This window comes from Haliotis rufescens, unplaced genomic scaffold, assembly GCF_023055435.1.
Source record: "Haliotis rufescens isolate VD_foot unplaced genomic scaffold, xgHalRufe1.0.p SCAF_12, whole genome shotgun sequence".
In the NCBI taxonomy this organism is placed as follows: Eukaryota; Metazoa; Mollusca; class Gastropoda; order Lepetellida; family Haliotidae; genus Haliotis; species Haliotis rufescens.
In genome coordinates, this window is record NW_025963802.1 from 28,251,698 (window position 1) to 28,274,725 (window position 23,028).

At 43.2% G+C, this 23,028-nt stretch overlaps 1 protein-coding gene across 1 annotated transcript in view; it reads right to left on the reverse strand.

Moving 5' to 3' along the window:
* Nucleotides 1-1,342: 1,342 nt before the first annotated feature.
* Nucleotides 1,343-23,028, reverse strand: part of LOC124116474 — a 29,498-nt gene continuing 7,812 nt past the window's right edge. Inside the window, exons 2-4 of the mRNA XM_046477824.2 lie at nucleotides 9,013-9,241; nucleotides 7,046-7,169; nucleotides 1,343-6,835 (exon numbers count right to left, since the gene is read on the reverse strand). Coding sequence (XP_046333780.1) covers nucleotides 6,271-6,835; nucleotides 7,046-7,169; nucleotides 9,013-9,241 — 918 coding nt within the window. The 3' untranslated portion in view covers nucleotides 1,343-6,270. The remainder of the gene's footprint in view (nucleotides 6,836-7,045; nucleotides 7,170-9,012; nucleotides 9,242-23,028) is intronic.

The window sequence follows — 23,028 nt, forward strand, 5'->3', positions numbered from 1 at the left end:
ACAATAAATTAAATTTATTCTGAAATTTAACGATGCATCTTTTAATGCAAAATCATGAAGATATTTCCTTGACTTATGGTCTTGATTCAGAGATTGAACGTGCATGGTAGGAGCACAATTTAGATGTTTGTGTGTTTGTTGGGAACACGATACTCATGTAAGTGGTTTTTAGTATGTGAACAGCACACAGTGATTGTTTAGCTATCAAAACCACGTAAGTTTAACCGTAAATATCGCTTACCTAATGCCGCGGTTTGCAATCATGAATGACGCAAAACGAATTTGCAAGACATTTTAATGTTCATCGAAACACAATACCATCTCATGAGAGACGTCATCTACAGAAAGGCAACACTCATGACTTGCCACGGGCAGGCCGTCCATATGCGGTTAGTTCATCTTCGGAATCGATATCAAACTACCACATTAACAGCTCGGACAATTCACGGGTTGTGACCAAGCAATGGCAGAACTGTACGCAACCGGTTGAGAGAGCACATCTGACCCCGACGTCCAGCGATATGCCCAATTGTACTTACACAGCGCGTACGCTAACGGGAGATTGTAGGAGATCGTGCTATACCCTTTGTGCACATGCAGGGACGTTGCAGTGGGATAATAGTCGCCATAGGTTGCAAGTGTTGTAACAAACATTTTGAGCCAGCATAACCTTGCCGTACTGCCAAGGCCGGCTTTTTCTCCAGAACTCTCCCCAATTGGACATGTTTGGGATGACGCCTACGACAGGACCGGACCCAGCTGGTAACGCTGGCTCGGGTGGACCAATCTTTGGTTGACATATGGAACATCATCTCCCAGGCTGTTTCCAATCATCAGGTGTCTTCAATGCTCCGCCTGTTTCGACGCAAATGGTGGTCACGCCAGATATTAACATTGGCAATTGAGTTGTTACACCACCCCTCTTTTAGGTCGTGCTGCAGTGTCTGCTGTTACCATGGAACTATCAATGAATTTGTTATAACACATTGATCAGGCGAATGGCTAAATATTTTGTTGCTATTTCAATAACATACCATTTACACCACCTTATATAAAGCATAGTTACTTTTTTAGTTACTTTTTTAATAGTATAGTTTGTACAGTAGCCATGTCAGTATTATAAATATTATTATACTTAGGAAATAACTTGTGCTTGAGTTACTTGGTTGCCATCAATTTGCAGCCAGCTGCTGATAAATAATGTTTATACTTAAATATTATTCATTCTGTCAAATTCAATTTGACATAAAAGTGAGTAACTTTGACAACAACCGTTCCGAATGAATTCCTGCAGTATCGCCACACTGTAAGTTTACTGTCATATAGGTCAACAAAACACGGGTAGTTAAAATAATGTTTATTAAAACTGTGCAACAGTTTGATATACGTAGACGACTGTGTAATAAGGAACAATCTAGTATGCTGGAATGCCATTTTGACTTGCCAAACCACCATCCCAGGTAGGTCATACTACCAGCTCAGTTAGGTCATACTACCACCCATCTAGGTAGGTCAAAACCACCATCCCAGGTAGGTCATACTACCACCTCAGTTAGGTCAGACTACCACCCAACTAGGTAGGGCCATACCACCTTCCCAGGTAGGTCATGCTACCACCCACCTAGGTAGATCCATACCACCTTCCCAGGTAGGCCATACTACCACCTCAGTTAGGTCATACTACCACCAACCTAGGTAGGGCCATACCACCTTCCCAGGTAGGGCATAGAACCAACCACCCAGGTAGGCCATACCACCACCCTAGGTAGGCCATACCACCCCCAGGTTGGCTATACAACTATCCAGGTAGGCCCTCTCTCAACTCGTTTATCATCTATAGCGAGTTTCACCCCAAGGTAGGCCATACCACCACCCCAAGGCAAGCCATACCACCCCAAGGTAGGCCATACCACCACCCCAAGGCAAGCCATACCACCCCAAGGTAGGCCATACCACCACCCTAGGTTGGCCATACCACCCTAAGGTAGGCCATATCACCACCCTAGGTAGGCCATACCACCCCCAGGTAGGCCATACCACCCCCAGGTAGGCCATACGACCACCCTAGGTTGGCCATACCACCACCAAGGTTGGCCATACCACCACCCTAGGTAGGCCATACCACCCCCAGGTAGGCCATACCACCCCAAGGTAGGCCATACCACCACCCTAGGTAGGCCATACCACCACCCAGGTAGGCCATACCACCACCCTAGGTAGGCCATACCACCCCCAGGTTGGCCATACAACCATCCAGGTAGGCCCTCTCTCAACTCGTTTATCTATAGCGACTTTTCACATCCAGTCATGGTTAAACGGTCAAAGGAGACCAAGAAGGCAAGAACCATAGCCATTTAGATGAGAGGGCAACTTGTTTACGGTTAAGGCTGCTTCAAATAAGGGAAGGGAAGCGAATTCTAGCTTCAGAGAAATAGTGCATGCAACGGACCCTTTGCTTTATGAAACTCCAGTGTTTGCGTGTGTGTTCAAGGTTGTATTTCATTGTGGAGCGATCATAGTATACTTGAAAACAGCTCAACCATTGGAATTTGCACGAATTAACACATGAATATCAGATTCTTCGGAACAACTCATGCAAGTCGGTTAAAGATGTGAGCATATGATTACAGTTGAAATGTGTTAACAGATGTTAACCGGGTGTATGTTTTTCGGGGTGTACGTCCTTTTATCTCATACGATCACAAGCAATGAACACTTAACAAAACACATGAATCACGACCATTAAGCAAGCCATCATTGTGATGGAGCCAGCGGTGCATGGAAGCGTTCGGGCCAAGGACATTCACAAAGAGAAAGATCTTAGTTCCTACACTGCAAACATTCAACATCTCGACAGAACAAACAGTTAAATCATAACAAGTCTACAAAACTCGACATCATAAATAAAACTCGACATCATAATAAAAACAATACACTTAATGGCTTCAACGTTGGTCATTGTTCCTTCATCATTCAACTCAATTCAGATGCTTGGATTGGCCACAACAAATTAGTTTATTATTTCTTTTCAAATGACAAATTCCGCATTAAAATACTATATAAAAGGTCAATAATTCTTCTTCTTTTTAACAGGTCTGGTGTATTGAACAATCTGTCCCTCAATTCAAAATAGCCGCCTCAAAACATTTTCATATTAGAAAATAGGTAACGGCGATTCGACAAATAAGCAATTCGTTGTGACCATGCCCAACTTGAATACCTTGCTACATTAAGCTTGTCTGACGATAGGATGAATTGAAAGCGTTTCCAATCTTGTCTATCGTGTCCATCAATTTGAACTCGTGTGCAGGACTCGCTGCCACTGATGGCACGTGCACAGGTGTTCAAATCCGTGCCGGCACCCATCCCAGTCGGTAACTGTTACATATCCCTCGTTATAACGCTTGCTTTGCGTGCAACCAAAATTACAGCCCGATGGAGTTAGCTGGGATATTATGATATTAGTGAGAATGAACGAATTAACTGAAATACACATCAACAGCTGCAAGGAACACTAGTCGAGTAGACATCTGTTGCATATTTTGATTGAGACAAATTAAACAAGTGTAGACGGATAACTAATAAATTCATTTGATTATTCACAGCACACAATCACAAGATCTCGACACGGTTTTGTTCCTAACAACCACATGATTTCACACCCTAAGGAATGACGAGTTGATGTTCCCACTACAAGCCCGTTCCCAGGAGGACGTTTCTCAGCTGTTCAACCTAATACGGGGCACGGCTGGTTCTGTCGTCTAAGGCGCCGCGATTCGCTGAGCAGAGTTGCGTCCCTTGGGCACGCTAGAAACCTATGATTGTGGGTTCGAATCCCGGTTCGTCCCGATTATGTTTCTAGGTTTGTCAGCACCATACCCGTGCTCGTTGGTTTCACCGAAGTGGTACACGTCGGGATTTCCTCACACATGAAGCTGACGCACCGTGATATAACTGGAATACTGTTAAAAACGACGTTAAACACAACTCACTCACTCGCTCTCACATAATACGGGAGCGTATAGCACATAGTCGCAGCGATGGTACTCCTTGCTGAATGGGTTTCTATGACAGGGCAGGTTGCCCACTTTTCTTATACATACCATGTTATCAGACCTTATTTATAAACAGACCTTCAAACGAAGGCGAATTTAAAGAAACTGATGTTGTTTTCCAACATATATGCGAGGTGCCGTTCACTAGAACAAACAAAACGACAAAAATCCAGATTGACACCATCACAAGTGTTTTTCGTTTAGATGGATTTTCGAGGCAGTCAACACTTCAGAGCCGTGTCGAATGTGTACGCCATGATAATATAACAACGACTTTACTTTATTCCTGTCAAAAACAATTGTGGTTTCCAAAGAATACTATCGCTGCGTAGACCAGCACCATGCCCAGCATTGGAGACAACAGACTGGCAACCACGTCCCCAGGTATACGAGGTGAGCTACGTGCATAAAATATACATCGCCCTAAGTATTCAACAGTCAGTAGGCAGTAAGACTTCCTCGTCGTTCATCCATCGTGTCAACATGATATTGACACCCATATGATGTTCGGGATTCGCATCACTCTCCTTAAAATCCTATCTTAGGTCTCGCTACTGCTAAACAATAGAGAACATTCCATAAATCACGTCAGAACGACGTTTCGCGAACTTTCACCGACAAATGAAATGACTAAAAAAGAAGTCGACATAAGCCAATCAGAAAGCAGCTTTCTCGAGTAATACGGCGCCAGTTTCTAAAAATATTTTCACGAGTATATTTTCCAGGAAAAGTTAACTAGAATGTGCTCTCTGCGCTCCCTTACAAAGATAAAGCGCTACTTGAGAAAAAACCCGACTGTCTTCGCATCAGTTTTGCTCAAACCCGCAACACGGAAAAAATACTTGAATGTCATTGCCTTATAGCCAGGCTGGGCTTAAGGTGCGGAATCCAGTTACTGGATGGTGACGAGTCGGAATGTGTATCTGATAATAAAGTCCAAGTCTTACTTCCTGTTCCTGTTTAATACTGTAGGGAATGAATCTATACACGGATTAAACGTAAGTCGAAGGCTAAAAAAATATTAAAAACAGTATTTGTTCTCTCTCAGTGATCCGCGGCAGATCCAGCACAGATGTAGTTCATCTGACACAATGTAATGCAAGCTAATAAACTAAACACTACGTTTCTACAAATATGTCGTTAGTGGCACCAAGGTAATCATAGTTTGCCAATACATTTCCAGTTAATTTGCTAAATATCGATGGTTCGCCCGCAAGGCACCAACATTAACTACACTGAAAAAGACAAACCAAGTATGCTAAGAAGTACAAATCTATTCAAATGTACAACTTCTTGATAAGGCCACAATAAAGTGATGTTTTATTTGGAATTCGGAAGTGAGGGGCTTATGGGAGAATATTGTGTGTATGATGAAAGTAAAAACTATGCAGGTTGATGTGTGTATATTTTACTTCTAGCTCTAGCAGGCAGAACCTGCAAGGTAAATCGATGTCCCTAAAGTCTCAGAACTTTCACAGGGAATCCAGTGTCCCCCGGGAAGAAAATATGAAACTAGAAGCGGTAAAGCTATTATTGTTAGATGATTTTCATGAAACAAATGATCACCTTATTGTGGCCTAGGCAAACATATACATATGTGGAACAGGAGGTAGCAGAATATTCTGTTCACGTTGCTTGATCTCGTCAATACCAAATTCCGAACTACGAGCACTGCCTGCGTGTAGTCAGTGGGTGATTGTGGCGGGGATTACTCCGAGTAGAGCATTATTCCGGCGACATCTAGGAAAGGGTCACCAGAATGGGCTTTTCCCATAGGCGGACCCAGAGGGAGGATGGTGTGAGCCCTCCCCCTTTTGAAAACCAAATGTAGTATGTTGTTGGCAGTAAAATTATCAGAGAGCGAATTTTGATATTTTCGGCCCCTCCCTTTTAAAAATGCTGGATCCGCTTCCCATGGGGCCGTCCGTGTGAGGACCCATCGTTTTCACCACATCTCTAGAGTCGAATGTCATTACCTGCACAGTATATAACCCTCGGTGGTTCCATTACAAAAAATATGCATACGCATATTTCCCCCAATGTGATCACGTCAATATAAGGAACAGTGGGCATGGTATAACAGAAACGCGTTGAAAGACTTCTGGCACCAATGGGGTCATTGACCTCTGAATTCTGACATCACGAACTTCAATAAACGGAAAGATGAGAAAGACCTCCTCCAAGAGTGCATCAGTTTAAAATGTCCTATCACTGATTACGATATACTAACTTTACTGGGAGGCTGATGGTCCGTCATCTCCTGCACCACCAGAGGTATAGCATTGATAAACATGCAGTTCCCCACACCATCTTCCTGAGAATGGGAATGCTCTAGGACTCGAGATCCGTTTGTGGTTGCTGATTTGACAGAGGGTAGCTTCTCAAACCTAAACCACGCCATGTTTCCCTGTGGGACCCAGGTGTAGCCCATGATCTGGGTGATATTGATGATGTTGGAATCTTTGGTGGGGATGAACCCATAGGCTATCTCCTTCTTTTCTAGAAGCTTCCTGGTAAGGTCACTGAGTACAATCTGCCCATAGCCCTTCCCCTGGTTCTCCGTATTTCCACTCAACATGGCCATCGACCCGTTGAACTGCATGCATATATAGGCTAGAAGTTTCCCGTTCTTATCAGTCAGGGCGCTGTTGTCAAAATTGTGGACAACGCTTTTGAAGTATGTGTCTAGACCAGAATCGCTCTTCAGGTCCTTCCAGTCTTGACGTAGTATATGGACATGGTTGTCTTGTAGAGTGGTCAGCTGCAGTCCCTCGGGAACGCTGCAATAACAGACGTTCATTCATCAGTGGCATTGCCAATATACTAAATGGTACTCGGGTAAGTATCGGGCAAGCCAAGTACCCCAAATCCATTAGGTCTCATGTGTGTACTGTTGGTACTTCCTAGTTATTTCAAACATATCCATATGTATCGGGTAATAAGGACACACTTTTAAAGGGGAAAGACATGACGTGAATGAAGGGACTTACTCAGGTTCTTGTGGCGGCTCGGCCTTGGTCCAAGCATACATGAACCGCGACTGGACATTTTTCAGCTGACCATTTTGTTTCCGGCAGTAGTCCTTCAGGAAGGGGACCAGATCAGTAGGGACGCCTACAGCAGTTAAAACATTATCAACTTTCATGACTACAGAACAAAACGTCCAACAAAATGATAAAAGCCGCTTGAACTGAAATGTATGGATTAGTCTATCTTCCCGAGGCAAGAGTGTCCACTTGCCTATATCAAAGTCTAGTTTTCACACATGCCATTTCAAGAGTACTTTTCTATAATAGGGGGACTATCGCACATAATAGTCCAATCAGAAAAGCTTTACAAAATCTTCATCCGGTTCCGAAAACGTAGTCTCTGCTGTCGCAACAGCCATCGCCTGTTCAATTTGCGCTGAAATTATTCCGAAAATTACGCAAAGGAAAATATTTTCAAGTGGTGCAAAGTTTTCAACCACCTCCTCCAAGAACTTTTATATATTTGAGTACAAACTTTATTGTTTATTAACTCGAACAACTGATCGCTTATCGCAGTGACTGAGACGCAGTGCTATTTTTAGACGGCCTGTGCTGAGATTTTCATGTTATTGCGATGTGCAGTGTTACTTGAAACTGTTTGGTCTGTATGCTATTATAAGAGAGAAATACCGCAGTAATAAGCATCTTTACCGTGGTAATCATTTTGTTCGTCAGGGATAAAATCTCGAATCTTTTGGTTGATTGATAGCTGATTGATCAGGTCTGCTATGGTAGCCGCCATCTTTGTGTAGCCATTCGAAATAAGAACAGTGATCTGATTGGATATCGCGTTTTCATCACAAGGGACACAACTCGTTTTCTAAACTTGTGGTGCCACGATCGAGCCAAGAAAAGTAGGTTTGAAAGGAAGGAAACGACTGGTAATCCAGAATAAGTTGAACCAACTCACAAAACGCGTTTTAGACAAGTTGGCGGTGCACAGAAGTTGGGCAAACATTGATGTGTTATATGTAGAGAGGGTGTACGCATGATGTACCATGAAACGGACCACGCTCCCGTGGACGCAGGTGTTGCTCATAAGACTATTAAGATGTCAGTGACAAGTCGGTACCAGAATTCTTAGCCGAGACACGCACTTATCCATCTTGTAGCCGACCACCCGCTACCCCTTCCTTCACAATTGTACGCGCCAGTGGGAGGACCTCATACATAGTCATACGGGGTTAATTGCCAGGTCACAACTCAGCTTGTCATTGCTTACCAGTAGGCTTTGATATAGGCTTGGGGACAATTTTACCTCGGGGAGATGGGATCAGTCAAGATATTGGGACATAGATACATTTAAAGTGTATCCCGTTTTAGGCAAAGACTACTTGACAACGTTCAACAAGAATGGCATTAATATGCAACAAAATATATTCACTACAAACAATATAAATCTCTGTTAAAGGTTGAGAGGTATCTGTGCACTCACCACAGGTGTGATTCTGTTTATCCAGATTTAGATGTCATAATTTTGAAACAGGTAGATATGAAAAAGTGCAATGAGAATTAATATTTTGTTACGTTTGTGGGAAATAAAATATGTTTAATGTGGACGATAAATATCATGTCATTATGGTGACAATGTATTGGAGAGAAGTGCATTGGTTAAAAAACAAAACGTAGTGTTGTCACTCACAACATTTGTTAATATGTTAAATTCACGACATGGCGCGTAATTATTAAATAAAGGTTTTTTCCTCTATTACGTAAATAGGTTAAGATTACTAAACCGATTTTTGATATAGTGTCACCCAAATCAATCTATTCACACTTTAACACCATGCGCTGGAAGAAGTACACAGGTTTGTGAACGTGTGATGGGCTGAGTCCTTTTCACTGAATACATGTCTGTCTGAACTGTAATGTTACAGTATATACCTAAAATAACACACCAAACCACAACTGTAAGGAAGTGAAGCTACCTGTGAACGTTGCCTCACGCGTCCAGTCGATCACCCCTGGCCTCTGCATAAAGAACTTGAGCGCACTGACTGACCGCGCATGACAGATGTAGTAGTGCTTGAAGTATGCAGGTGCACGGTCAGTGTCTGTAGCTCTCAGGATTATGCATGTCCACTCGGGCCACTTGTCCACGATCACCTCAAATCCATCCAAAAGGCCACATAGGAAATTGCGCAAGATGTAGAATATCTGCAACAGATGACGAGCATTTTAGAACCAGGGTCTTCTGATATCTGCCGTATGAAAACTTCAACTGGCAGGCCAATGGCCAGATTAAAACGACATTCTTAAGTATCTGCTCCATTGCATACTTGGTATTCATCAGGAAGAAACAACGGCAAGGCGTTTTGTTTGAGATCAGTCTTAACACACATTAGTACGGGGATTTGAGAGTGTATTGTTGATGCCTACCACTGCCCGCTAAATCAAGGCGGGCCTACAGTAAAACTTCATACTTATGTATGATGGTCCTAAGCGAAAGTTAGCTGACTTTGATACACCAAAACGTAACTGCCTAAAAGATACTCCGATGCAGCTGAAGGACAAAATATCAGGCAAGCAGGTGTCTGATCTGGATTTTCTACTACAGGGCATATGGTTGCTTTACACTCTATTATTTAAAGTGTTGGATTTAAAAGCGGAAACAGCTAAATGTTGCATTTGTAAACTTATAGAAAGCCTTCGATTATGTAAAACTACATGTTTGCAATGTAAAGCCCTGGGTCAAAAGGACCTGACAGCTATTTACTCCCCTGTTACATCGTTGTTGTTTTCAGCAGTTACTATATATACCTCTGCATACGCGAGAAATATAACCACTGTCAATAAAACTTTACCATGGCCGTTCTGTGAATGAGTGAGTTGGGTTTAAAGCCGCATTTAAAAGTATTCCAGTTATATCACGGCGCGTCAGCTTAATGTTGGTGGAAAGCCCGCAGTGATTCAGGTCGCAGACGTTTACCATCTTGGTGAAACTCACGAGCACGGGTATGGTGCTGACAAACCTAGAGACTTAATCGGGGCGAACCGGGATTCGATCCCACAATCATAGATTTCAGGCGAGTCCAAGGGACGCACAGCGAATTGCGGCGCTTGAGACGACTGGGCCACCCGTACCCCAAGGCCGTTCTATGTTTTGGGCTTGTGAGGTTCCTGGCGTTGCGGCGCATAAGATGACTGGGACACCCGTACCTGTGCCTCCTCTATGCTCTGATTTCTCTTTGTTGAATACCATGAGAGACAATGTCCTCAGTACGTTACGGGCCATGTAGTCAAAACAAAGGTGGTATCTACATTAACCTGACTGGGATAAAGTAGGTAGATATCAGATAAGTTTTTGTGCTTCTGGGTCACGGGTTTAAGTGCAGTGCACTCCACTTCACTGCGGTTACGGGCACGCAAGGGAGATAAGCCTTGGCTCACCTGCTGTGACGTCACACCTGAGTGCTTCACGTATAGGGAGACAGTCCTTGCGTGTGACGGGGAGTCACAGCCATCACATATAATATATGATTGTGGGATCGAATGTACCGCTTAAGACAAGAAAATATGTAAATGACATCTTAATTGTTATTCTATTTAATTGTGTGAAATCTACAACTAACTCGTAATCGAACATCGCTGCATAGATCAGGCAGGTTGTGATCAGTGTTCCCTCAAAAGCAACACAATACTAACACTAAAACCGGATGTTAGGCCGGACAAAATCAAAATGTTATGGACCCAAAAAATAATTCGTTCAAGCGGCATGTTTGAAACGACCAAAACGCTGTTAACAAAAACCTGACACCAGCCTACATGTACGTTGTACCACCTTGTCTAAAAACAGTTGTGCAGCTCGTGTTCGTGATCACGGATAAGCATGCATCAGCACTGCATCGCATATGAAACACCGTGACTACCGACAACAGTGAAACACTGTTCGCCAACCCTGTGCAAGCAGGCATGCATACACGGCAGTCAGTACTGCTTCAATGCATGAGGAATGAGACGCGTCAGAAGATTTGACATTCCTGTCTGTACTTTCTGTATTCCATCTCAGGGACCAAGAACGTGTTGTACAAGACATAGACCGCTAAGTCTAATATTGCATAATATGATGTATTTGACTTTCTTACATTCATTCCATGGTAGATTAAGTAGCTAAAGTTCTCATTACTGGAACAGTTGCAAAAGACATAGGCATCATAAATGTTGCGATTGATGGATGGAAAAAAATGTGATAGGTATATATTGGCAAGGTGTTCATACAATTTACAAACAAACGGAAAATGATGCTCCGTGATGCTTGTTTGTTTTTTAATGCCGCACTCAGCAATACTCAAGCTAAACGATGGCGGTCTGTAAATAATCGAATCTGGACCAGACAATCCAGTGATTTAAATAAGCATCGATCCACGCAATCCGGATACGATGACATGCATCCACCAAGTTCAGCGAGCCTGTCCACCCTATTGCGTCCATCGCCTCTTGCGACAAGCATGGGTTCCTGAAGACCTATAACCGGGATCTTCACGGGTTTACTCCGTACTGAGCACCTGGCATTCCCCAGGTGTTCAAACGCAAAATCCCTAATCTTGACAAGAAACAAGGGTTTAAACCATACCACGATGATCGATATTAGCGTTATATGAAACCCCTAACAGGGTCCATTGGAAAAACTACACTCGCGTCTTTCCTGAAATGTATATACCCCGTTATACAGCGTAACCCTGCAGAACACGACAGGTGGTTCCTAACCCAACTGACGGATCGCTTCCAGCAGGTAATACACAATCTGTCAAGAAATGCCCGCCAATACCTTGGCCGATGTCCAAGGTGCTTTATAGAAGCGCGTCAGTCTGTAGAACTCGAGGTTTAACTTCGCTTACACAAAAACAAAACACTAAATAAAAACACGAGTCTAAAATAAAATCCTGATTATCTGGCGTCAGGTAAGTTAACCCAAATTGCCACTTATCTATACATTCCCTGAGTGTTTGCTTAGTATTAGGTAACGTCTTTCATTGTCCTCTACTTGAATGCGTGAGCGAGTTGGGTTTAACGCCGCTTTGAACACTATTAAAGTTAAGGAAGAGAATATATGGATGTCAACTTCTTTATTATGATGAACACAACATTTCGGGGTATATGCATGGGAGGATACAGCTTTTTTGAAAAGGGGTGGGGGGTGCACAATTAAGATCTATTTATTGTCTTTGGTGGGAATTTATACAGAAATAAAGATTTTTTTAGAAATAAAAAGGGGGGGGGTGGGGGGTGATGAAGGAGTAAGCATATACTCCGAAACGGTGTGATCCTCATAATACAGAAGTTGACAGCCATATATTCTCTTCCTTATGTGTATCACTTCTGACTGCCTTTCAAAGACCCGACTATTAAAGTTATTTAAGCCATCCATGATCTTTATGTGTTTCTTACCTCTAACCCCAACCAGAAAGAGAGCGGACGGGCGAAATAAAAGAGAAAAAAAAATGTTTTAAACTTTAAAATATCATGATATAAGTTATACAACTGGTGAAAACAGTTTTTTATACTATTATTTCGCCCGTCCGCTCTCTACTGCCATTGCACACTCAAAACCTACCCAGGACAGCTTCGTCTTACTTCAGCTATGTTTATCAAAAAAATAGTTTCCGAAGCAAAGAGACCCGATCTACGTCATAAATCAATTTAAAGACTGGTGCCAAGTGTTTCAAACTTTAAAATATCATAAAATAAGTTACACAATGGGTGAAAATACTTGGCACCAGTGTGCATTGTTAGTAGTATTTTTTTTATCACATCGTAGCATAATTTTCTATAGCGGCGGGATAAATTTAGATACGGGATTTTTTTATTAATTCAATTCGCAATGAAACTTCAGGGCTAGCGAGAGATAGGAAGCTCAGAAAAAAATACGGACATCTTTAAATCACAGCGTGTTAGTTTGATGTTGAAGGAAAGCCAGAATTGATGCAGATCTTAAACGCTTATCACGTTGGTGAAACCCACGACCACTGATATGGTGTATAGAAAGTCAAGAAACATAATCAGTTTAAATCCTGGATTTAAGCCAACGATCGCAGCTTCAGTGAACACCCAAGGGACGCAACTCTGTCCAGCGAACTGCTGCGTATTATACGACTGAGACACCCGTGCCTCATCATCTGTTTGAAACAAACGACATATTGGTTATTTAGTTAGCGAGCTCATTTCCATCTGATTTCGGGGAGATATTGTCAGATTGTATTGTTGACAATCATGTCCATTCTTATCTTTGTACTTTGGCATAATCGCTGTAAACCGCGCGGTAAAGCCAGGAGAAAAGTTATGAAATTCGCAAGCCAGTCGATTAAGCAAGGCTCAATGACGCTTCAAGTACCATACGTGTGTAGTATACAAAAACATTGCACGCGGGACCCACGTTCTGTAGAACGTCGAGAATAGTTAAACCCGTTCCTTGATATGACGCGCCCGCGTATAACCACTGGGCAATCTCTTGCCAATAGCCATGCTGACAACGCAGCAGAATCTAAACTACAATCGTGTATAAAATACTATTATTGTCTCCTGCTCCAGAGTAAATACACAACGCAATGTCAGACAGTTCTGGGCTCGTGTTTGCATCATACCCACTGCCCACTGTAGTATTGACAGGCAAAGGATTCCCCAATGCAGACAGGTGGAAATGAGGATGTCCTAGCGACGCCTAGCTTCCCCCTCGGCCCTTCCGCTGATGCACCATCCAATTTTTGAAAAACAAAGCTCCGAATGCGTCTGGACTGCTTCGGGCTGACCTTCACCCAAAACCTGGTTTCTTGCCAAATCCACAACACCCGTGATAAACAACCCGTGATATTTGGGTCGATTACTCAATTGTACACAATACGTATACTGTTATATACTGGGTACGTCCGGAATACAGACAAAGTAACCTCCTGTAGGCGGCGCTCCCCTTCTGCGCATGACTTCATTGTCAACCGATGACTGTCCGGATCATCGAATTTGAAAGGAAGTTATGAGCCGATGACGCAAACATAAACCTGTAGCTATGACCTTGAGTCGACATCAAGCTTATTAAAACTGCCACAATGGCGTTGCGATTTTTGTATTATGAAAGAGAATCATGTGATCGGGTGCGAAATTTGAGAATTATAGCAGTTTAATTGGTTGCACCCCATTGTGCCTTCAGAAAGTATTGTAGGCACATTGGTTATGATTGCCTCCCCTCTTCGAATAATGGAACGTCCCTGATAGCTGTAAATATCATTAATTACATGGAGTGGAAGACTATATCTCAGAATTATGGAACATCCCTGATAAGAATCATGAAATTAACTCGAGTAGAAGACTTATATCCAAATATATTTATACATTCTTAAACGATAGAGGGGTATTATAATGAATAAGAACCTTACCCTGAGTAGATACATCACTACATTTATGTAGGTTTTTACTGGACATGAGCATAATCCCGAGGAGATGAATATGATGTTATTACTGTTGGGGAATAGCATCTCAGATGTGAAACATCAGAATCAAATGATAGATGACTAAAAATGAATATGACATTGTTCTCTATTTTCATCCATTTCCCATCCATTACCCTTTGGTCAATGGACAGGGTCATTTATTAGGGGTAAATAAGGTTCAAAGTTTTATGCTACATCCTGATCATCAGACCATATATTTTAAACTGTAGGCATGCTGGGAAGCTCTGTTAATGTGACGTAATCATCCTTCATGGTTATGGTGCAGTAGGCTGGGGAGATCGAGCAAGGCAACATGTCATGTTCTCTGGATTAACCGAATTGTAGAGCTTTAACATATTTGGTGGGATAGTTCTCTATGTGGACGAATTGAACGTCGGTGTCTAAAGACGTATTCTTTTGTATATGTCGGGCACACGACATGGAATAGAGTTAGATGCTGGCAGACGAAAAAACAAACGATCCCGAATCAGTGATTGCACCGGGTGTTTCCAAGTCAGTGGAAAGTCAGTGATGACACGAGGAGAAAATGAAGCGCTGTAGAGTTGACATGAAACTAGAGGTTTTTGAAAATACTGTAAAGTCAGTCATTAATAGTAGCTGTTCGAGACATACTGTAAAGTCAGTCATTAAAAGTAGAGTTCTTTAAATACTGTAAAGTGAGTCATTAAAAGTAGGTGCGTCCAAGATTATTGCACTTATATAGCGACGTGCATGTACGTGTGTGTGGCTGCTTGTACTAGTCCGGACTGATGCCGATTTATAGTGCTAGCTCACTGAGATACCATGCCGCAGTTTAACATGAATACCCCACTCAGACACAGTATACTGATTCCGAGCCGACCAGTCCTTGTTTTAGCCCCTTAATGCCGAGCGCAAGACAGGGTAACAGCAAGTACCATCTTTTAAATTCTTTTGATATGACGCGGTCTGGGATCAAACCCCGGACCTTCCGCTCTCCGGGCGGACGCTCTACCACTAGACCACGGAGGCGGTCTCATTTAAAGTAGAGGTTTAAGAAATACTGTAAAGTTGTGTCATTAAAAGTAGAGGTTATTGCAATACTGTAATGTTAGTCATTAAAAGTAGAGGTTCTTGAAATACTGTAATGTTAGTCATTAAAAGTAGATGTTCGAGAAATACTGTAAAATTAAGTCATTAAAAGTAGATGTTTGAGGTATACTGAAAAGGTAGTCATTAAAAGTAGAGTTTCTTTAAATACTGTAATGTTAGTCATTAATAGTAAATGTTCGAGTAATACTGAAAAGGTAGTCATTAAAAGTAGATGTTCGAGTAATACTGAAAAGGGAGTCATTAAAAGTAGATGTCTGAAGATTACTGAAAAGGGAGTCATTAAAAGTAGATGGTTGAAGATTACTGAAAAGGTAGTCATTAAAAGTAGACGGTTGAAGATTACTGAAAGGTAGTCATTAAAAGTAGATGGTTGAAGATTACTGAAAAGGTAGTCATTAAAAGTAGATGGTTGAAGATTACTGAAAAGGTAGTCATTAAAAGTAGATGGTTGAAGATTACTGAAAAGGTAGTCATTAAAAGTAGATGTTCGAGTAATACTGTGAAGTTCGTGATGACACCCGGTGTTCGATACATGCAGGAGCACGCCTAAGCTACCGTCGTGCGGGAATGTCATTCGGATCAATGGTGCTATAGAATCGTACAATGGTGTGACGTCAAAATAAATTACATAACCGACAACCAAACTATAAATTTATGAAGAGTATTTGTCATTTTCTGATGGTCACTTGCTGGCAGCGACACTAGGGTGGTATTGACATCATCGGGGAGTGTACAGCCGCAATCAAAGATTTCACTCTGGATTTCACTAAATTGACATAACATCTACTAGTCTATACGAAGCCTTATCAAAAACCTGCCAGGCCTTTATCATGACTCCTGTCTACTCTTGATTTAAACTTAAAGATTTGGGACCAGTCAAACTTGATAGACCAGCTGGTCAGGGATAGGTAGACACGTTATACTAGTGTACGTTTAATATCATCTATAATTTATCTAAACATAATATATCAATATTGCTCAGGTACGTTAGGGGTTTTATTATTTATATCTGCACTAAATATGCACTCACAGGTAAATGTTACTCTCGGCCCTACTGAACAACGATCAACACAGTGCGTGTCCACGCATATGTACACACGCGATGCATACTTAATCTATATACATGCTGTCTATAGTGCCAATCTACTCGGTTGTTGGGTCTGCACCAGATGTTGGAATCAAATGAAATGAGTTGATTCCAAACTATGCGGTACATTATTAGAAACACCATATACATGTTAAACCACTGTACCTAATTACACTTAAATAAATCAATCTTAAAAGTGGGATCCAATGTCATTTCCAGTCTAGACGTCGCTTATATTAGCGTCACGTGTGCAGCTGTGTCTGTATGCTCGGAGTAATTATACACTACGAACTTCACAATAAACTGAATCCAACTCGCCAGAACATTGCGTCTCCTTAACATTATGTATCAGTTTTCATAATGACCATTTTGCCAGACATGTGCAAAGTGAAAATATGTGTCAAATGTTTGTGAATGTCACCAGTGTGAATAACTGAACCAACTCATAACCTTACGAGTGAGTGAGTGAGTGAGTATGGTTTTACGCCGCTTTTAGCAATATTCCTGCAATATCACGGCGGGGGACACCGGAAATTGACTTCACACATTGTACCCACGTCTTCGGCTGACGAGCGAACGCTTTAACCACTAGGCTACCCGACCGCCCTAATAACCCTACGATGTTGACGTGGGGACACAGCCCTTGTTAACTGGTAGAGGGAAAACAATTCCGTGTCGATATTTTGATGCAACTTAATTATTTCTGACTAACGCAAGTACATTTTGAAAAAAATATTAAAATTATATTACCTTACAGGACAAAAGATCACATAACAAAATTAACTATTGTTTCCTGTTTGTTCTGCACGGCATTAGTGAATCAAATTTATCAGTGAGTGAGTTCGGCTTACCAACTCCTTGAACAGTATTCCAGTCACATCACAGCGTGTCAGCTTAATGTGAGAGGAAAGCCCCAAGTGATGCAGGTCTCAAGCGTTTACTGCTTTGGTGAAACCCAAACCGGGATTCGAATCCACAACCACAGGTGCAGGCGTTCCAAAGGGACGCAAATCTGCACAGCGAATTGCGGAGTCTTAGACGACTGTGCCACCCTTGCCACTGCGTCATCGTTACGTTTCTGGCTTACAGCATCCCGTGTTCCAGTTTCCACAACAATGGCTACAGCAGAACATACACCGGGGGCTTGCTTCGTTGTTTTGTTGTTGTTTAACGCCCCACTCCGTCGTGTATATTCCAGTCAATTACATGGCAGTCAGTTATCGAGTCGAGACCTGACAAACACACAAATCTCACAAGCATAGATTAGGAGTGACCTATTGTGACCCGGAATTACAACAGGGAACGAAATGGTTGAATGTCGACGAGCATGGGTAGGTGATCATTACGCCCGCATCAGGGAGTACACTCGGTAGTGGTGACCGTGACCCGATCATCCGCTGATATATGCCACGACAATTATTTCCAAACAGTGGACGAGTGTATTCATTCATTTTTTTCCGTTACAGTTGACATTCGTTGAAAAAGCGGCATACTTTTTAACCTCAGTATGAATGAGGTCCTAATGGCCGAATACAGAAGCTAATCTAACAGATAACATTCGTGGGATAAGGAGGCTTGGTGTAGGCACGTACCAACAAGTAGGCTAGCTGCACATGTGCTTGTCATCGATCAAAATGGATTCGAACCCTGGAGCAGCGGGTTCTTCCAGTCGCAGGTCGCATCTCTACACAGCCACGACTAGGTCCACAGTTTCCATGAACATCCATGTAACCAACCCTAGATTGGCACACACTGAAGTACATACGAAGTATGTTTCTGAGTGGCATACGTTATCCGGCTTGTGTAGGGGTTTCATATAGTATTATTGCGAACAGTTATACCGACGCGTATGTTTGCTATTACATATACCGTAAGTTACATGCTTTCACATACCGTGAACACATGGGCAGACTGATACATGCTAGCAGTGTACCATAACGGTGTACGAATCTACATCGAAACGTCGCTATATGCAATGAATCAATAAACTTGTACGTTTGGATAGTTTGTCAGTAGATTATGGAGTACGTAAACCTCTAGTCCGAAGACACCTGCGGGATCCGGTTTAGAATGCACCAGTAGTCGGCCAACTGCATTAACTAACCAGACGAACTCCTAACATTTTGGAATTTTTTTATTTTTCGGATGAGACAACGTTCAGCCGGAGCAATATGAAGAACTGCAGCCGTGACAGCTCAGTGCAACATTCGGCCAACACACCCAACTGTTCCAGGAAGTGCGGGAACTTATGGAAGTCAAATTAGTTTTCATCTGACAAAGGAAGGCAACTAGCTGCCGCTCGCGGTCCACTACGCTGTGGAATATTCCCCAGTACTGGTGTTCCATGTGTGCTAGACGATAGGGGATCGATACTATTTCTGGGTGTTCCCGACACAATGCTCACACTTATTTCCGTCACATGGTCATACTGCAATCAGACGTGCCCGTGTGCGTCGCAAGCTAAGATGCCGTGTAGGCGGATACTCCCTGACAAGACAGTTTTTACTATCAGTCATTTATAATCATTTAGAATTGTTGTTTTATGTCAGTCGGCAGTATTCCAACCATATCACGGTATGTATCTACATATTCTGGGCCAGAAAAATCTGGTTGGTAAGCAAAGTTTCAAGTCGGCGGCGAGCAGGTGACAATCCGCAAGGTCAGTCGCAACCAAGGATTCCCATTTTAGTTGGGTCTTACGACAAGCACAGGTTGCTGGGGGACCTCTTTTGACTGGAATCCTCCACGGGTTGCTGGGGGACCTCTTACGTCCGGAATCCTCCACATGTTGCTGGGGGACCTCTTACGTCCGGAATCCTCCACATGTTGCTTGTGGACCTCTTACGTCCTGAATCCTCCACATGTTGCTGGGGGACCTCTTACGTCCCGAATCCTCCACATGTTGCTTGGGGACCTCTTACGTCCGGAATCCTCCACATGTTGCTGGGGGACCTCTTACGTCCGGAATCCACCACATGTTGCTGGGGGACCTCTTACGTCCTGAATCCTCCACATGTTGCTTGGGGACCTCTTACGTCCGGAATCCTCCACATGTTGCTGGGGGACCTCTTACGTCCGGAATCCTCCACATGTTGCTGGGGGACCTCTTACGTCCTGAATCCTCCACATGTTGCTGGGGGACTTCTTACGTCCGGAATCCTCCACATGTTGCTTGTGGACCTCTTACGTCCTGAATCCTCCACATGTTGCTGGGGGACCTCTTACGTCCGGAATCCTCCACATGTTGCTGGGGGACCTCTTACGTCCGGAATCCTCCACATGTTGCTTGGGGGCCTCTTACGTCCTGAATCCTCCACATGTTGCTTGGGGACCTCTTACGTCCTGAATCCTCCACATGTTGATGGGGGACCTCTTACGTCCGGAATCCTCCACATGTTGCTTGGGGGCCTCTTACGTCCTGAATCCTCCACATGTTGCTGGGGGACCTCTTACGTCCGGAATCCTCCACATGTTGCTTGGGGGCCTCTTACGTTCGTGATCCTCCACATGTTGCTTAGGGACCTCTTACGTCCGGAATCCTCCACATGTTGCTGGGGGACCTCTTACGTCCGGAATCCTCCACATGTTGCTTTGGGACCTCTTACGTTCGTGATCCTCCACATGTTGCTGGGGGACCTCTTACGTCCGGAATCCTCCACATGTTGCTGGGGGACCTCTTACGTCCGGAAACCTCCACATGTTGCTGGGGGACCTCTTACGTCCGGAAACCTCCACATGTTGCTGGGGGACCTATTACGTCCGGAATCCACCCCATGTTGCTAGGGAACCCCTTACGTTCGTAATCCTCCACAGGTAGCTGGGGGACCTCTTCAGACCGGAATCCTCTACAGGTTGAAGGATTTTCACGCTAAGGTTAGCGCAGACCAACCAGCAAGTGAAGAGGTTCAAACGCTGCATTCTACCTCCCAACAAAAACACACCTATTATACATTACTAAAAGTCTTCTTGCATATCATGCACTGATTAACTTCAATACACGATTGTAGACAGAACATATCGCAGTCAACAGATATACCCTCTGACAATACCCTATTGTGGTAAGCGTCAACCAAGGACAGGCTTTATGACCCGGATCCTGCACGATCTCAGCCTCATTAAACACACACACAAAACACAAACCCTTTTCTGACATCCACTCGTGTGCAAAATGTATGAACTTGTCTCTAGTACAGAAGACGGCTACTACATGTTCTGATGCACCGTGAGGCCACTAATCGAGATAAAAAAAAAAGCGGTCTTCGTCAAAACTATGTCAACTTTGGGTCGCAAATTGTGACGGAATAGGTTACAAAAGTTCTGTTGCGATAATAAGCCTAAGATCTGTGTTAAACATGGCTTGCAGGCATGATCATGATTGATCATGAGTGTATGGAAGATAGGCATCCAGCTGATCGTGCGTCCCGCGTGCATCACACCTGCAGACTGATGACATGTACCGGCCATGCTGTCTCGTGCAGAGCAAGTGTCTCAGCAGAGGTGATCATGATACAGTTACCAGTCGGGATGCCCACTCGTCACCACTCGCCCCTTTCCGTAACTGCAAGAAGACTCGTCTCCCTATCGATGAATGTTGTGTGAGAAATTACGACAAACCAATCGGAATGCGCGTAATTACTTCGGTCAAAGAATCCCTGAGGGTGGTGTGTGGTGTGGGTGTCTGTGTGTATGCGTGTGTGTGTTGGGGGGGGGGGGGGGGGGGGGGGGGCAATTGATCCACGTTGCGATAGTTCTGAAATACACTTCTGTACGTTAGCTGGTAGTTTGTTTGTCCAGAAAGCATATATCTTACAAGAAATCTCTCACAATATTAGTAGTTGCATATACGCAGACTACTCGAAACAGAAGACCCAATCACAGTGAAATATGAGGAGAGGTGGGCAATGCTAAAAACTCTCCCCAGTCCAATGGCTGGAGATGATGTCGTACCTTGCAAAGCTTGTGGGCTACCAGATCACGTTAAGGGTGGTGCTGATGTGTTCAGTAATGCCTACAGACATCCTGTAATTTGTAAATCTCGTTGTCATATGCATCTTTTCCTGATTTAGACAGCACGTGGACGTGTGTCTTGTAGACGATAGTGCAGAAACGTGGAAATGTACTTGCGGAATCGGACCATTTGTGCCGCACAATTTGAACAAGTTCGGTGTTTCCAATCACTCGTATTGAGTACCCCCACCTTACGAACACTGGGTCTATGTACACATATTACGGCGCAAGGAGTGTCTGTCGAACTTCCCCAGGACGTGTATCCGAGCACGTTTCAAGCGAATCTCGGCAACATCGTTCAACAAGCCTACTGCAGTATTGGGATCAGACCGACATGACTGCACGTCACCAACATGCACCACGACATGCACTACAGGGTGGAGGACATCTCCACACGTACACCATTGACATTCCTGACTGACGACTCACATCAGGTGAGTCCATCCCTTATACGGACTAGTCAAGCCGTCACCACGGGTGTCTGATACCTCTGTCACATTTTACTGACCTCTGACCTTCTCATGTTTCACATCTACCACGTGGAAACACCAAAATATGTGCACTTATGAGTACATAAGGTCCACACTCGTCCTCTCTCAACTCCCTAGCAACAGTTGTCTACAAGGACATAGACGACAAAACGTCGTGAAAATGACGAAATTAATTAACTCAAAGAGTTGTTAAATGTTTTGCAATTTCATATATGAAGGAGACGAACGTTTCAGAGTTATTAAAAAAATGGTACGCCTGACATTCTGTTTTGCGGCGCGCCGTGTAAATTGCAAATTAAACATAAATTGAAGAAGGTGCACACGAACATGATGCAAACCCAATGAATAACCGCGCAATGTCTGCCTTTAACGCTGCAGTCTACAGTTTATCCACAAATTCTTATCAAACAAGTAGTATACCGTATCCATTTTTTCTCAGATTACGTCAAAATGACACGAATAACCTATCACGATAAATGTTCGACATACTATAGATGAAAATAAATAATTCCATTTGTGTTTTGCTCGATGTGAGATTTATGAAAGAAACAGAAAAGAATTATGTAAGTAGGAACACATGTTTACCAACACTTAGACAATTAGAAACTATTATAAACTATGATAAATATCCGAATGTACGTTTGTGCACTGTCTTATAAGAATAAAGAATACTCACAGATCTCTCTTGTTATAGGGAAGCGTCGCATCAGAGCTAGTTCAGTAAAAGAATATCTTAATTTCAAAATAAAGGGCACTGTCAACATCGGGACTTCTTACCAATGCACGGTGGAATCCATTGATATCATGAGACCATTTGTATAACATTACAGTTTCTTTCCAACAAGG